The 16,912-nt window shown below is 56.5% G+C and overlaps 1 protein-coding gene across 1 annotated transcript in view; it reads right to left on the bottom strand.

Annotated features, from left to right (window-relative positions):
• The window catches only part of PRDM16 (PR domain containing 16), a gene marked incomplete at its 5' end in the record, with an annotated part of 269,530 nt that overhangs the window by 52,433 nt on the left and 200,185 nt on the right, over positions 1 to 16,912 (bottom strand). The window contains one exon of the mRNA XM_011988449.1: positions 10,601 to 10,735. Within this exon, the coding sequence (XP_011843839.1) occupies positions 10,601 to 10,735 (135 nt within the window). The remainder of the gene's footprint in view (positions 1 to 10,600; positions 10,736 to 16,912) is intronic.

Below are 16,912 nucleotides of genomic sequence, written 5' to 3'. Positions count from 1 at the left end.
TGCGAACTGGTGGGCTCAGGTAGATTCTGCAGCCTGGTCAAGCCCTGGGGGCGAGGGGACCTCCATTTGGAACTCTACTCATTGAACAGTGCTGTTGGGGGCTGTGTCACCGTGGCTTGCCAGGGGCCTCCTGAAAAGAGGAGGTTGTCTTGGGGTGTGGAAGTGGTGGTCGAGATGAAGAAAATTAGAAGCTCAGAAAGGGGAGGCTGGGCCATCTGAGGCCTGGGTCAGGGCGTGAGCTGTGCCCCCAACACCAGAAACCCTGCGTCTTTGGTCTGGGAGTGTCTGGTGGTAGGTGTGTTTCTCTTGGAAGAATCATTGCCCACCCCACACATGTGGGTGTTTGAGACTCTCTTCTGATCACAGTAACTGGGGAGCTTCCAGGGACCTGCAGTCCTGGCCGAAGGACTGGCTGCGAGGCTGGGGAGAAGCCCAAGGAAAATCCACCTGCCCCTGTGGGACCTGGGGCTGAGGCTCCTCCAAGAAAACAGAGTGGTTCTAGACTCAGAAAGGGAAGAGCTCCCAGGGATGGAGGGGACATGGCCCTCCTTGTGGGTGACACTCCCATCCCCACTGACCATCCTGTGTCAGGCCAGGCTCTCCAGCAGCTGGACCTGGCTGGGGTCTGTGGCTGGACACAGCTTGGCACCCCCAAGACAGCTGGGCATGGCCCCTGCATGCTCCTCCCCATGACCCCCACATTGTGGATTTCACTACAGTCTGCCAGTCCCAAACTGACTCCAGAATGACACCAAGGAACTCTCAAAGGACACACAGAAGCCACAGCATGACTGTAACGCCCAGTGTCTGTTACTCCCAAGACACCCAGACAGGAACTGCACACAGGAGGATAGCAGGCGCACAGCCTCTCTCAGCAGTGTGTGAAGTTCCCTTAGGGTGCGTCACGTCACAAGTTGCTAAAACTATGAGGAGATGTAAAAGTGGAGAGGAGAAATTGGGCCACAGTAACTTCTTCAATTAAACCCATTGTTATTAGGACCCCAGTTTTGTATCATCTTATCAAAAAATAAAATCACACAGTGGCTGAATAATTGTCTCTTTTTCGAAAAAGAAACTTGAGCCACTGTATTAGAAAATTGGACCCAAAGTGCAGGATGAGAAGCGCCAGCTGGGACAAAGCCCTGGTGACCCTGTGAGCCGTGCTGCGGGTGGCACTGTAGCAGACGCAGGTGGAAGGGGCTGCTGAGTGTCCGGCCTGGCTGACGACCCTGGGGCAGGTGGCCTGGCCCGGGCACTGGGCAGGAGAGAGGAGGGTCAGCGGGCGCATCAGAGGCTTCTCAAGGGTCCCTGTTAGAGGGTGATGTGGACCCTGGCCTCCCGCCCCTTGGCTCCAGGCTGCACCCCCCCCAACATGGAGGGTCCTGATGTGAGACCTCTGGCATCCTCCGGCCCACCCCGCTGCTCAGCTCCGCTCCAGTGGCGGGCAGAGGGCTGGTGGGCAGACGGGGGCTGGGCGCGGCCCTCCTGGATCCTCCGCCTGGCCCCCTCCGAGAGCCTCCGAGACTCCCCTGACCCCGCCCCCAACCCATCCCCTCTCTGAAGCCCACAGACACTCCCAGGACACCGCCCAGACTCCCTTCTCTACACCCTACCCTCCCAGGGCAGCCAGATCTCCTGGGATGTCCCCCACCCAAGGGTGCTGGTCCTCCAGGGATCCCCCACCCCAGCTCCGAGGGCGCCAAGCCTCCCTCCTCTGATCCACGGGGCTGCGGAAGGAAACCCCTTCCCCCCTCTTCCCCCAATCCGAGGGCCCCCGTGTCTCCTGGGACCCCACTCCGGCTCCGAGGGCACCAGATGTGTCGGGAGACCCTGCCCTCCGGCGCAGACACTGCCCTGGAGCCGCCGCGGCGGGAGGGCGGCTGGGCCGCGGGCGCCCCCTCCCTGGCCCGGGACCTGCAGGAGGAGGGCGCCTTGGCCACGGAACTTGGAGCCGCAGTCGGAATTAATCGTTATTATTGCTGATCGCAGGGCCCGAGGCGGGGCGGGGCGGGGCGGGGCGGGGGTCCCCGACCTGCCTCCAACTGCTTTGGGGGTCAGAGGTGAACGGGAATCCGCGCAAACTTTTCCGAAGTCGCAGGCCCCGCCCTTGCCAGCGGCGCTGAGGTGCAGACAAAAGCCGGCTGCGTTTTTACAGCCTGTCCCCGGTGTCACAAAGGCCTTATCAGCCAGACGCGCCGAGAACGCCACTGTTCCTGGCCGGCGGGGTCAGGCGACTTCCCGGGACAAAGGCCGGCTGCGGTGGGAACCGGGCGTCTGCGGACCCAGCCTGGGCCGGCTCCTGGCTCGAGGGCGTCACAAATTGCGCATTTACTGTACTGCAGGCCCCTTCCTGCAGGGCCTGTCATAAATTATGACTGCAGCTCCCTACACATTCCTGCCGTCTGCTTATAATCCTCCTTCCTTGTGCGACCCGCGGTGGGTCCTGCTCAGACCGCACTAAGGCAGCATGGTGGGAGAAGTTTGTTCAAGCAAAAATAAAGTCTGGAGTTTCTGATAGCCTTTAGCCCCCAGCAGCGGCCTCAGGGAGGGGGACTGGCCCCCAGAAAGGAAGAAGAACAGTATATTTTCTTAAGCGACAGCATCTAAGCATCTATGCCTTTTTATAAACACTTGCGTCCGCTACGCTGTTGAAGTCGTGCCTGAGTCCCCGGGTTGTGTTGCACCGGCAAGGCTGGAATTTTCTCTTTGGTTTAAGGATCTGAGAGGGTGGGGAACCCTCTTAACAACAGCTGAGTTTACTAGCGCCAATAAATGTCTGCTCTAAATGGCTTTAAAAAATAATGACGCCAAACAGACTGGATTTGAAGTTAAGTCCTTGTTCCAACACTTCAGGTTCTCTTTGTAACAACAACGACTTGACTGAACACGGGTGAACCACACGAAACACGGGTCCTCGGAATTCAAACTGTAGTTAGCATGACCCTGCCTATTTTCTCCCCCTTTTATCACTTTCCAGACACGAAGAGGCGGCTTCTTGTAGGTAAGCGGAGTTCTGGGACAAATAAATGGCCACGTTCTCAACAGAAGGCAGAGAAATTGCCTGCGAAAAGCCTAGAGTCAGGCTGGGGTTTCGGGGTGTGTCAGCGTTCATTCAGGCGGAGCCTGTTATGAAAATTCACATCATTGCTCCCCCGCAATATTCTTTAAGACACAGAAATCATTTGAATTTACAATGGCTGCCAGCTTTGGGATACCTTCTCCTTACAGGTCTTTAAAGAAAGCTTTTTAAAATATCAAATCAATTCACAGGAAAAGAGACAACTTTCGAATATGAAGCTCTAAGTGGTACGGTTTTCATTCCCGCTTAATCATAGAATTTAACAATATACATAGGCGAAAAACTCCACGTAATGCCACCAGGTGGGAATCACCAGACTGCAGACTAAAAGGCACTGGGGTGAATCTGGGCAGCGGCTCTTCCTGTTTTCTCTTTCCTGAAGTAAATGAATTTTTTCCATCAAGCGAACTTTCGGGCTTTCTTGTCTCTTTTGGACCCCAGTATAAGAAACTTTAAAGGCAGGCTTGAATCAAATAAGTGAACCCTCCTTCCGTGTGCTTACTGGAAAAAACTCAATCGCTCACCATTCTGGGTTTCAGAATTCAACTGCGCTTGAGTTTGCTGTGCGAGGGCCTTTTCTCACAAAGCAGCCAGTGGAATCGAACTTCTTCCCAAACCGTCTCCCAAAAGCAAATTCCCCTGGTGACCCAGTCTGCCTCTCACCTGGCCGTGGGAGAGAGAGAGGACGTTGGTCTGAGGATTGTCCCCTGCATTTTGGTTTTAGCTCTCGGGACCTCCCCCTGAGGCGAGGCGGCTGGGTCTCCGCGCTGCTCCTGGCTTCATTTTAACTCCTTGCTGTCTCCACGCCGCTGTGAGCGTGGGAAAGCGCTGTGATCCCCCCAGCCCCGAGGCTGGCCCAGAAGCCGAGCATGTAGTGGTGATGGTGCTCTAAATGCCAGCAGGGCCAGCACCCCGATTTGCAATGCTGGGGTATGGACAGAGGTCTCTTTTCTCCCTCCCCTGTGCACGCCTGTGCTCACGAGCCTGCCTCTGGCCGGCCTGGCTTCCCGGCTTCCCGGCTTCCTCCGTGCTAAGCGGCTGGAGGAGACCACAGTCAGGCTCCCGGACTGCAGACAGTCCTGTCCTCTGGCAGAGCGAGGAAAAGCCCGCTGGAGTCCCGGGCTTTGCCACATTCTTCTCCTCCCGCACACGGCTGAAGCATTTTTATTAAGCCTAAGTTTTATGATTGTGTTGTGTGCGATATGCCGTCACCTTCCCAGCGATCAGACATGAAATAAAACTCTGTGTACACTTATCTGTTTCTAGTTGTGTGGTTTGGATCTGGATTATAAAAATGTAAAGGACGGGTCCACAGTTAAATTACCTTGATCATTCTTAAATAGCTTCTTCTAGTAAAGTGAGCCTGTGATGAGCAGGAAAGGAATACGCACATCCCGACAGGCGGTTTGCGAAGGGGTTCAGACGGCACAGTTGAATTTAAACCTTTTTTTTCACCAAGAAGAGGATCAGTTTGTTCCAAAGGGGGCCCCGTAAAATGGGAATCAAAGCAACTTGAATATGCTTTGGGAGTCTTTTGTAAGCTGGTTATGAAATGCTGAAAGGAGCACCCTGCCCTCCTCCTTCCCATTTCAAGGGGGTAAACTGTATCTCATGGTTGGAGGCTCCTGCGTGCCCTGATCAAATTACCAATCTATGATTTTTAATTTAAAAAAATTATGAGGATGGCTGGGGGCGATGGCTCCCGCCTGTAATCCCAGCACTTTTGGAGGCCGAGGCTGGTGGATCACTTGAGGTCAGGAGCTCGAAACCAGCCTGACCAACATGGTGAAACCCTGTCTCTACTAAAAAATACAAAATTAGCCAGGCATGGTGGCAGGCCCCTGTAACCCCAGCTACTTGAGAGGCTGAGAATCGCTTGAACCCGGGAGGCGGAGGTTGCAGTGAGCCGAGATCGTGCCACTGCACTCCAGCCTGGGCAACAAGAGTGAAACTCTGTCAAAAAAAAAAAAAAAAAAAAAAAAAATTGTGAGAGATAAAAGCAAAGGGAATGTGGACATGTCTGGGGTCAGGGCAGAACAAGATGATGGGTGTTGGATGCCGTCCGTTTAAAATCCCAACCCTGACAGGGCACACGCCCAGACAGAAACGCAGGACCCAGGTCAGAGCCCAGGACGACAAAGCAAAAGAGAAAGGCCCTCCGCCGACCCGGGAGACCCCGGGTTCTCATGCACACCCAGTGTGGGCTCTTGTCCACGCGGTGCTGCCTGGCCACCGGCGGCCACTCTTCTAACACAATGCCTTCGCGGAACACGCTCTGTGGGGGGGCTGCGCTGCTCCACGGCGGGCGCCGGGACCCCTGCTCTGCCCCTGGAAGGCGCTGGGGTTTCGGGGTTTGTCTGCTGCCCAGGCAGCCCCAGGGTACTGTGCAGATTGGGGCTGCTTTTCTCAACTCAGGGGTGCTGCAGGTTGTTTGTGAGCCCCATAGCCGTTCCGAGGTACACTGGGGGACCCGCACCCGAGTCTGGCTCCCTGACATTCATGTTCAACCTCAGCCCCGTCCCCCGCCATCCTCACCCCGCTAGCCAGTTGACATCCCACCACCAACATTCTTGCCCTATCGAGGCAACGTGAGAAAAAGAAAAACCAAAAAACAAACAGCGCCGGCCGTGAGAGTCCCTTCCCTGCCTCACGCGTCCCCCTGTGGGCGCTTCATCGCCAAGCTCTGGTTTTCTTTCTTAAAGTTAAAACAAATGCAGGAACTGCCCCTGTCTGTGCCTCCTGAAACATCTCAAACCAGTTCATTTGTTCATATTTACAGGAGAAAGAACCACCCAGGGGTGATCTGAGTGTCTTGAATTTTCCAAAAAGGAAAGCAGGAGCCGGAGGATGGTGGGGGGCGCATCCCCGAAAAAGTGCACGGAGATCCCGAGGGTCCCTCTTACGCTCATGCTCAGATGAGGCAGCAAGTTAAAGTCTCCCACGACGACTTCTGACACCTCAAGGCCCTACCTCCCTTGCAATCCGATTGCCCTGAAAGTCCCAGGGCAAAGGCTCGGTCCCCCAAGCTGTGTGCGTGGCTGTTTTGCTCCCCGCAGCTCCCCAGAAAGCCTGTGCTGCTTCAGGAGCAGCGGCACCCTTGGCCTCGGAAGGGGCCAGCGTGCCCTTGGCTGTGATCTGGGGCCTCTTTGTGCAAATAGAAAACCACAAGTCCCCTTTTGGGCGACACGGCCAGGCCCAGGAGCAAATTCATGACCCAATGTGGCCTCTGCCTCTGCTCAGCTCTCCCATGAGCCATGAGGAGGGCTGGGATGGGCCTTAGAGAAGCAAAGGCTGGGGATGGGCCCCGTCACCTCTCAAGACGTCCCCTGGGGCCAGGAGGGGGGATCTTACTGCTAGATGAGAACGTGGAGGTGGGGCCCACAAGCAGCCCCCTCAGCCCCACACCATGGGGATAGCTCATGTTCATGGAGAGGACGGTCCAGTGCCCACAGGGCCTGAGATGGCGAGGGACAGGATGCTGGGCCAGCCCCGCCTGGGAAGGAGGGTATCCGGCCTCCATGCCGCCCTCAGCTCAGCCGATCCTGCCTCTGTTCATGAGGCACCGTGGGGCGGCAGGGCAGCGGGGAGCCTCTGGGGAGGTGCTGGCCGGTTGCTGAGGCTTTCCAAGCTCTGGGGCTCACATGTTCTCAAGCCCCTGTCCCTTGCCTCTCCCCAGTGGCTGTGGAGGAGCACATAGCCAGTCCTCTTTTGTACAGGGCAGGTGTCTTGGGGCATGTTAGGTGATGCTAGGGAGAGGGACACGTGGTCAGTGATCTGAGCAGGCTTCTGAGCAGCCAGAATGGGTCCTGGCCAGACAGACAGAACCGGGCCTGTGGGTGCTGCATCACCCAGCTCAGCAGGTGCCCTGGAGCGCCTGAAAGCATCAACTAGAGTGCCAGTACACTGCACAGAACCATGAGGGATGTGGGGGTGGCGCCGCCCCCAGATGCACAGCAGCCCGCATCCAGCGAAGGCCAGGAGGAGCCCGGGATGGGCCAGAGGAGGTATGTGACTCCCCTGCCTCCAAAGTGCCCCTGAAGTGTGGGTCTCACCCCAAGGACATAGGAGCACCCTGGAGCCCAGGCCCCAGTGTTTGCTTAAGTCCTGGCTGCCACTAGCAGGAGACTCAGGAGGAAAGCCCCAGCCTGGGCCCCCATCTGAATATCGACCTGAGTTTTCAGTTCAGAGCGACCTCTCTCCTCTGCCCAGCAGGAGAGCTCATCTCTTCTGGGAGGCTGTGGTTTCCAGAACTTTCTTTTTAGGATGTTTGGACCATCTTCTGCCCCAGTCTCCTTTTTCCTCTGAGAATGGGGGCTGAGGTCACATGTCTCGAACCTCAAAATGACGGTGATGCTTTTCTGACCGAAGTATTTTCCCTGCTGAATGCCATTTGGCAAATTCGACGTTGTTTTACGGACCTCAGATGTTCAGATACGGTTCCTTCCCTTCTGTGTCTATGCTGTATTAGAGGTAGGGTGTGTGTGCAATCTTGCAAAAGAGAGACAGAGAAAGAGAGAGGGAGAGAGAGAGGAAGGGAGGAGGATTGTTCACTTGTGTGTGTTTGTGTAGGGGGAGTGTGGTGTCCATAACAGCCAGAAAATCCCGGTGGAACTTCTGGCCTGGTGGAAATCTGAGAAATGGCGTTAGTGTCATGTAATGTTTCTTTCTCAAAGAGAAGCTGTTAAAAACTTTTTAAAAATCTTGGTTTTATTAATATTTCAGGGCCGTTTTTATTTGAGATCCGCATACAGTCAAATAGGTTGCTTTGCAGGAACCCATGTTTCCGTGGTCAAGGCCAGGGAATGGAAATGCTTTCCACTGCAGCCATGTGGCCATCACAGCGCACACGAGAGAGCATTAAAACACTAGATTGAAATCTATGATATCCCTTTCAACAAGGCATTGCTAAAAGTCATTTCATACGAGAGTCTATGGGTTTCTGAAAGCAGTTTTTCATATTTTTAGTGTTTAAATGTTATTATTATTCGAAGGAAAATACGTCCCACACAATGCTCATTTTCCTTTGATAACTGAAATTCACGGTTGAGATTTCAGGAGGAGAAGCTGCCAACTCAGCCACCTCACTCCCCGTGCCTGGGCAGCGAGTCTCCTCCAGCCTCCGGCCGGCTCCTGCTTTCCCGGGCGTTTCCCGGGCATTCCAGCCACGTGGCTTATCCAGCTCAGAGGCGCACCTTTGCGGGGACATGGGCAGGAGCGCTGGTGGCCCTGTAACACCCGATGTCACCCGCTGTGCTACCTATGAGGGTGTTCTCAGAGCAGACGGCTCCTCTCCCTCTTGGAGGGGAAGGGTCACACAGTGCGGTTGAGGGGGTCAGAAGTGCCCTGAGCGGAGGAATTTCTCTCTGCTTTGGGCCAGTTTGGCGTTGCATTTGCTTAAATGTGCATTTCAAGTTCCCTCTGGGTTTGTGGCTTTAATTCAGCCTACGGACCAGACCGAAAGCAGAGAGAATGAATCCCTTGAGGCGGTGTTGGAGAGAGCCGTCTAGCAGGTCAGGAGGTATCCCAGTAGTTTTGACATTATCTGTGGTTTGGGTAATAGAGCCAAGTACGTTTCTGACTCTAGGACGGAGCTTTGGAGGGAGTCCGCACTGTGGGATAACGGCGGGGTAAAGGGAAGGAACGGATCAGGATTCAGGATCATTCTTCCATCCTGGCAAAAAGGATTTCTGCCCCCGGTCCTGACCACGGAAACGCAGTTGGCTACAAAGCAGTCCCTTCCTTTTGGACCTCGTGTGTAGCTAAAAGGAAAGCTTCCCTGAAATATTAATAATACAATGAAGATTTTTTTCAAAGACAGGCTTCTCTTTGAGAAGATTACACATCTGTTTGTTTTTTAAAAAGCTAGACACATAAAGATACCCACTTTACTGCTTAAGTTTAGTTCCAATGTTCTAATAAACATTTATTTCTTAAATAAAAAACTCTGGGTCCTTCATTACTGTAGTTTGCATCTCACAAAAGCACAGCCCTGCCCCAGCACTGTGGTGCCCCTGCCCCTCGGCTTCCCAACAGACGACCAAGGACACACACTCTCTGCAAATCTGAGCCCCAGAAAAGGATGGAAAGACGCGTCCTTCTACGCACCTCAAGCCCAATTTTCCTTCACTCCAATTTCACTTTCATGTGGAATAAGGAAAATATTTTTTTAAGTTCTGTTCTTATGTTTATGATTATTCTTTTGCTTCCTCTCTGTGTTTTTTTTTCAATCATAAAAAGTTATTTTAAACAGTTTTGGCTCTAACTGAAGGCCATGGAAGTCCTGGTAGTACAGCAGATTCATGTCCCCATCCAGAACGAGCTTGTCCAGCAGAGCAACTGCTCGGTGGAGACTCTGCTCCACAGCCAAGGGGACAGCAAATGAGGGAGAGCCCCTGGCAGCCAGCCGGGGCCTGCGGGACCTCCCTGGAGTTTGCTCTCTGCATTTCTTAATGCAAAATTGTTTCTCTCAAGTCGAGAGCCTTGAACCACTTTCAATGGCTTGCACAGGCTACCCGGGAATGTTCCGTGACGTGGTCTTCACATACATTTTTCACAGCCATAGGATCCCTTTTTTTTTTGCAAATGAAATCTCATGTATGACCCCAAGATATTACAGGAAAAACCAGACTGCTGTGATGGAAGGGGCCGGGGACCCCGGGCACCCTGAGGAACGCATGGTGTTGAGCACGCAGGGTGGAAAATGCCGCCCGGGAGACCTGGCTTGAGAGTGAGAAGAGCCTCCAGGGGCCACTGGCAAGCTTGGAATAGAGAAATTCATGAAGCAGCGACCAACTCTGGGGACACGGTGCCTTCTGGAGTGGAAAGAGACTCCGCATCTTCTCCCCGATCAGCCTGTGGGTCTGGACGCCTGTGCCGGTGGTGGTGTGGACCAGCCGTGGAGGTCGAGGGTCCAGGGAGCTTAGTGGGGGCCTCAGTCTTGAGGTGGCAGGGACGGAAGCGAAGGTGTCTCTTGCCTGGTTCACTGCCCGCAGGACAGGGACTTTGTGCCAAAAAGGCCAAGGCCTTCAGCAGGCTGGTCAGAGGCCCTGGAGGCTCGAGGAGGCCCCTGAGTGGCTGCCTCATTGGCCGGTGCTGACTCTTCGGAAAATTTGGTTAAACAGCGCCATTTAGATGGGTTCTTGCAGTGACGATTCCTGCTCTATGCTTCTCCCATGTCCTTCGGGGAAGCGGCATTTGCAGGAAGTGTGGACCGTGTGATCTGGGGTCCTGCCTGCTTCATTGCTCTTTTCCACCCGAACCACCATCCTGGGGTTCAGGAGCTGCCAGCCTTGGGCAGGGGCCCTGAGCAAGGCTCCGATGGAGCCCTCTCGGGGTGAGTCAGCTCCCCAGAAGCCAGCGCTGGCCGAGCACCAAACAGTGCCCCCACCGCAGGCCAGGGCTTGGCAGATGTCCCCAGAGAGGCTCAGACAACCCTTGCCTCGGCACCTCCGCCAATCTTGGTGCCGCGTCCTCAGGGACAATTCCAAGGGGCGGAAGTCCCTGTTATGAGCCCGGACCTACCTGCTCACTGATCTGACACATGGTGAGGTTCTGATCATCGCAGGAGCACGCCACACGGATGTACTTGAGCCAGCTGCCGGCCCCGGCCTGATTCGCATCCACACAGAACTTCTCGCTGCCCAAGTCTTCGGAGATCTGCTGGGAGGAAAGTGAAGCAGGAGTCAGAGGTGCCCTGTGTGCTGGAGTCTGCACACTGCCTCTGGCCACCCGGAAACCTGGCTGTTTGGGCTCAAGGAGGAAGGCAAGTCGGCGTCCAGACCTCAGCCCACCCTCCGGGCATCAGCGGGGCTCCCAGCCCACCCAGACTGCCCAAGCCTGGGAGTCTCCAGGAGTCTCCAGGAGCCCAGCGGAAAGGCAGGGAATGGCCTTTTCTTTTCTCACCGAACAGATCACTGCCCTGGCCCGGCGATAAAATGAGCCTCCAGAGTCGCAACCCCCACCCCCGCAGCAAAGCTGTCCCACGTGTGAGAAGGCAGAGACCACTGCATCTGGGAGCAGAGCCCTCTGCTGAGGAGCTGGGGCGCTGGGCTAGAGAAAAGCGCGTCTGAAGGCGAAGGTGTTGCTGGGCGTGCATGTGCGTGTGTGTGTGCACGCTCAGGGCAGCCTGCACACCACTCTGACAATAAGAAAAGCATCTGGTTTCCTTAAAGCTGGAGAGTTTCAGTTTGACACCCAGCAGCGTGAAGACGCCTAGCTGTTCTCACCACGCCCGCAAAGTCCCACGCACACCAACTTGGCTTTATTTTGTTGTTGCTGTTGCCTCTGAACGGGCAGAGTGGCCACCCCTAGGGCTTTGCTTATTTGCTGTTACCCCTACTCCTCTGAGGACCACTGATGAGGAGACCTGACCTGCTGTCCACTGTGGAGAGATGGTGTCACCTCGACCAGCCTGACCACGGGTGGTGGCTGCAGGCCTCCCAGTCTCCCCCACTCTGGCCAGTGGCTTCTCTGGGTTCTTCAAACCAGCGGCATGTTGGGCAAGCTTCTTGGGCAGCCCAGCCCAGACAGGGCAGGAGGGAGGACAGGGGGCAGGGGCTGGGGACACACCACACTCAGGTCCCAAAAGTAGAAAGGCTGTGTCTCTGTGGGCAGGAGTGCCCTTGGGCAGGTGTATCCTGCTGGATAGGTGTATGTGGGTGGGCCGCTGTGTCCTTGGGCAGGTGCGTCCTGCTGGACAGGTATGTCCAGGTGGGTATCCTGCTGGATAGGTGTATGTGGGTGGGCAGCTGTGTCCTTGGGCAGGTGTATCCTGCTGGATAGGTGTATGTGGGTGGGCCGCTGTGTCCTTGGGCAGGTGCGTCCTGCTGGACAGGTATGTCCAGGTGGGCAGCTGTGTCCTTGGGTAGGTGTGTCCTGGTGGGCAGGTGCATCCCTGAGCAGATGTGTCTGGGTGGGCAGAGGTGATGGATAAGGAAGTCAGAAGGACCCAGGGAAGTCAGGATGAGACAGTGACCTGTCCAAGTGAAAACAGTAGAAGCTGACTCTGGGCACCATGGGCCTCTTATTCTCTGGAGTTCTCCTGACTGCTCCATGGTGAACTCTAGGACCTGGCAGAGGGGAGGAGCCGCCCACCTGAGGTCGGGAGCTGCCCTCTTCTGACCAGAGAGTCAGGTGCTTTGTGAACAGTGCAGGCGTTCCCCGGGCATCCTCAATGACCAAGGGCCCACCTGGCCTGAGAGTCCACAAGGAAACAGAGGTTTCAGGAGGCAGCTGCTTAGCTCAGGGGTGCACAAGGGTGCTGTGGAGTCCGCCTGTGCATCTGCATCCCATCGGCCCTGAAACCACACCCCCCATAGGGCCCATGGGAGCTGCTGTGGCAGCCTCGTCCTCTGAGTGACAAGTCTCTGAGCAGGTACACTCGGGCCAAGCTCTGTGGGACACCTTAGGGGCTAGTTTGGAAAGAGGCTGTGAGCTGAGGGGCCTCAGTTCTGAGACTTTTTGCTTTTTGGGGACTTTATCATTCGTGCCAGAGCAAAATGAAATGGACCTAATTCTCAAAGGGAGGACGTGGACCAGAGACAGGCAGGTGGAGCCTGGGCAAGGCGGAAAGAGGCAGGGATGTGAAGGATGGGGAGAGACATCTGAGGAGCCTGCCAGGGCACAGGAGCGCCCCGGCCCAGCCTCTGTCCTCAGCTGCCAGTGTCCAGACCCTCAGGAGGTTGGGGCCAAGAGCATCCACTCCTGTGTGCACAGGTCCCGGTGACCCCAGTGCCTGACCCTCAGATGCTCGGCATGCACTCTCCCGGGTTCCTGGCCATCTCAGGCCTGGTGCTGGGATTCTTTTGAAAAGTTCAACGTCAGCACCAATCAACGGGGAAGCGTGTTGTCCACGTGCCCCGGCCTCTGTGTGTGGCTTCCAGGGAAAGTTGGTCCCCAGAGCACAGCAGAGACAGGGAGAGGACCTCAAATCTCCTTTCGCTTCCACTTACTCTCAGTTTCCTCGCTGACATCCTCTACCAAGCTGGGGTTCCCGACTAAGGGTTTCCAGAGGTGCTGGGTAAGACAGATTGGGGTGCAGGGTGGGCGGTCAGCCAGGGCAGAGGGGGGTGCTCCTGGGGTCCCCCTATCACACACAGCCGTGCCTGCCCCTGGAGCCCTTCTGGCTCCATCCAGGGCAGTGGGAGATTCACTCGAAGGCTGTCTTATTTCAGAGACGGCAGCGGCAGAAACGCTCCCAAGCTCGTGGTTGCTCCAGTCACCAAGTGAGTGTGAGTGAATGGCCAGGTCCCTTCTCTGCCCGGGGTTGGCCGTGAGTCCTGTCCACTCGGAACTGTAGATGGGCCTGTGGTCCAGAGAGGACGTGGATCCGAGAAGCATAACTAGGCTAGAGGCTGGCGCCCGAGGAAAACACTGGTGGCGGGGGAACGCTCAAAATACAAATGATGAATTAGCGGGAGCACAGCCGGCCACATGGGGCTGGCAGCATCCCAGTCCCGTCCCCAGCCCATGGGTCCACTTCTCCATTGAGGCCTGCTGATGTCACAGCACATTGCACACAGTGCCTGTGGGCTGAGGGCTGGCACTCACCCAGGGCAGGCCGTGCCCTCCCACCTGGGACCCGGACTTTTGTCCTCAAAGCTGGAGTACCTGGGCCACAGCACTCCACTGGTGCAGCCAGGAGTACGTGCTCCTGAGTGCATCCCCCGCTGAGCCCAGGGACCAGCTGATGGGGCTCAGGCCACTTCCCGAGAGGCAGGACTCACTCCTAATGCACCCAACATATGGACTCAGCCAACACCTTCCCCCTGTTCTGGGTCCCGGTTGGCTCAAGCCTCGCTTTGGTGGGGAGTCTGTGGCCACCCTGCTGCTCAGGACTCAGGGCAGGTTCCCAGGGAGATTCTCTCTGTGTTACCAGCTTCTGCAGAGACAGCTCTGCCCTAGGCAGGACTGCAAATCCCTTGACATTTGAGGTCCTGTTCCCTAAAGGGGCTGCAGGAAGGGTCCTCATGCTGTCCAGGGCCAGCCCAATCCAAGAACCACAGACTCAGCAGCCCACCCCACTGCACCCCATCTCTTGCCAGGACAGAAGTGGCAGGGGCGTGGCATGGAAGGGAGGAGGCCACAAGCGGCTGGTCGCCACTGGGAAGTCAGGCTTCCCATCCTGTAGGTGCAGACCCAGGGCCACCAGCCCACATGGTGAGGCCCCTCCCCAGGCACAGAGACCTCTCAGGGCCCTCTCACTTCCCACCCTGACTGCTGGTGCGCATCAGGAAACCGCTGGAAAGGCTCGCCAAGCCAGAGCTGTGGTCGACAGCCCTGCCATCTTCCTCTGCCACAGGGAGGGAGTGAGGCTGGGCTGGCCAAGACCCACGGGGCCCCGTCCCACCTCATCACTGGCCAGGTCTAGGCCTGTCTCTTATACACATCTAGATGTGTATAAGAGACAGGGGCAGGTTCCCAGGGAGATTCTCTCTGTGTTACCAGCTTCTGCAGAGACAGCTCTGCCCTAGGCAGGACTGCAAATCCCTTGACATTTGAGGTCCTGTTCCCTAAAGGGGCTGCAGGAAGGGTCCTCATGCTGTCCAGGGCCAGCCCAATCCAAGAACCACAGACTCAGCAGCCCACCCCACTGCACCCCATCTCTTGCCAGGACAGAAGTGGCAGGGGCGTGGCATGGAAGGGAGGAGGCCACAAGCGGCTGGTCGCCACTGGGAAGTCAGGCTTCCCATCCTGTAGGTGCAGACCCAGGGCCACCAGCCCACGTGGTGAGGCCCCTCCCCAGGCACAGAGACCTCTCAGGGCCCTCTCACTTCCCACCCTGACTGCTGGTGCGCATCAGGAAACCGCTGGAAAGGCTCGCCAAGCCAGAGCTGTGGTCGGCAGCCCTGCCATCTTCCTCTGCCACAGGGAGGGAGTGAGGCTGGGCTGGCCAAGACCCACGGGGCCCCGTCCCACCTCATCACTGGCCAGGTCTAGGCTGGAGGTCACTATGGGGCAGGGGACTCACAGCCCCTGTATAGGTAAGGGCCTGGGTGCTGGTCTCTCCCTCTCTCTCTCCCCTGCTCTGCTTCTCTGTCTCTGTATCTCTCCCTCTCAGTATGGGTCTCTTTTGGGCTTTCTCTCCTCATATACGGTACAGGGGCTGGGGAGAAGATAAATGACGCTGTGAGTGACCACAGCCATGGCATGGGCTTCTCCTGGGGCCTGGTTGTTGACTCGAGAGTGTTGGCCTCCGTCGGGCGTGGTGGCTTATGCCTGTAATCCCAGCACTTTGAGCGGCCGAGGCGGGCGGATCACCTGAGGTCAGGAGTTCAAGACTAGCCTGGCCAACATGGGGAAACCCTGTCTCTACTAAAAATACAAAAGTTAGCTGGGCATGGTGGTGTGCAGCTACTTGGGAGGCTGAGACGCAAGAATCACTTGTACCCAGGAGGCAGTGGCTATAGTGAGCTGAGATTGTGCCACTGCATACCAGCCTGGGTAACAGAATGAGAGACTCTGTTTCAAAAAAAAAAAAAAAGGAGTATTGGCTTCATTTTGACTTCCAGGCCTTGGGGTCCATCTCCCCAGGAAATCCCTGGAAAAACAATCTATGTCCCTGGCTGGCTGACCAACCACTATTTTAAGTGCTCCCAAGCCCCTCGCCTTACAGGCGCGCATGTATCTGGGTGTGTGCTTGTGTGTGGGCGTGTGCCTGCATGTGTGCACAGGTATGTGGGTGTGTGTGCATGTGTGTGGGTGCACCTGTGTATGTGTGTGTGTATGTGTCCATGTATGTATGCTTGTCCTGGAGGAACGGGGTGAGAAGCCTTCGGTGAGCAGAAGGCTGACGCCGCAGGAGGACATTGAAGCGATGGCCAATTCCCTCTCAAAAACGTGGGTTCTGTGTCTGGAGGAGAACCCTGGCCCCTTCCATCCAACCCCACATCTGAGGCCTCCTCAATGCCTGTGATCCAGCCACTGATGGCTGCAGGTCCAGGGACCCACCTGTGCCCTGGGACAGCCAGTCTCCGGACACACACCACCGTGCTCTGTGGAGCAGCCGCCCACTGCGCTCCCAGGCCGCCGGTGTATTGTTGAATGCATCGAGTCACCGGGAATTGTTTTTTGGGGCATAGGCTCTCCCTTCTTGCAATGCCCCCCTCACCTTGCAGAATAAGCCTCTCTCTTCCACATGACGGCCCTGCAGGTATTTGCATGCGGCCTAAGTCCTGACCCTCCCGTGCCAGGGTAAACATCTCTGGCTCTCTCAAACGTGTCTGAACAGGGACACGGCTGGTTTCCCACCCACATGGGACAGTGTTCTGGAGCGTCCGGTCTGTCCCTGACCCTCTCGGGTGCAGAGGCCTGGAGACCGGAGGCAACAGCTCCCCCAGGGGTCCTGGTCCTGAGTGTGTGCCCAGGCTTTGCTGCCCTGCTGGTGGGTCCCCTCCCTGACAGCCTCTCCTCCCTTGTCACTCTCATTTCCTGGGCATTTCTCCTCGTCCCCGGGAGGCCTGGGCCCCAACTCCTGACCAATTGGATGGTCACAGGGTGGGAGTTACACCTGCCTGGGGTGACTGAGGAGGGCTTGGTTAACTCCTTCCTTCTACAGAGGGGTGCCTCTGAGGGGGGCCAGGTGGGCGCTGACCCTTCCTCCAGGAGAGCCAGGACAAGCCCTGGTCTAAGGGCCCTGAACCAGTGACAATTGTGCTGGGAGGGGGTGCTGGAAGGACATGCACCAGGAGGGGTGTGTTGGGAGGGGTGTGCTGGGAGGGGGTGCACTGGGAGGGCTGTGTTGGGATGAGTGTGTTGGAAGGGGTGTGTTGGGAGGGGTGTGTTGGGAGAGGGTGCATGGTGAGGGATTGCACTGGGAGGGGTGTGTTGGGAGGG

Source organism: Mandrillus leucophaeus, unplaced genomic scaffold (genome assembly GCF_000951045.1).
Source record: "Mandrillus leucophaeus isolate KB7577 unplaced genomic scaffold, Mleu.le_1.0 Scaffold330, whole genome shotgun sequence".
In the NCBI taxonomy this organism is placed as follows: Eukaryota; Metazoa; Chordata; class Mammalia; order Primates; family Cercopithecidae; genus Mandrillus; species Mandrillus leucophaeus.
Note: the sequence above shows the minus strand (reverse complement) of the source record. Positions and strands in the feature narration are given on the sequence as shown.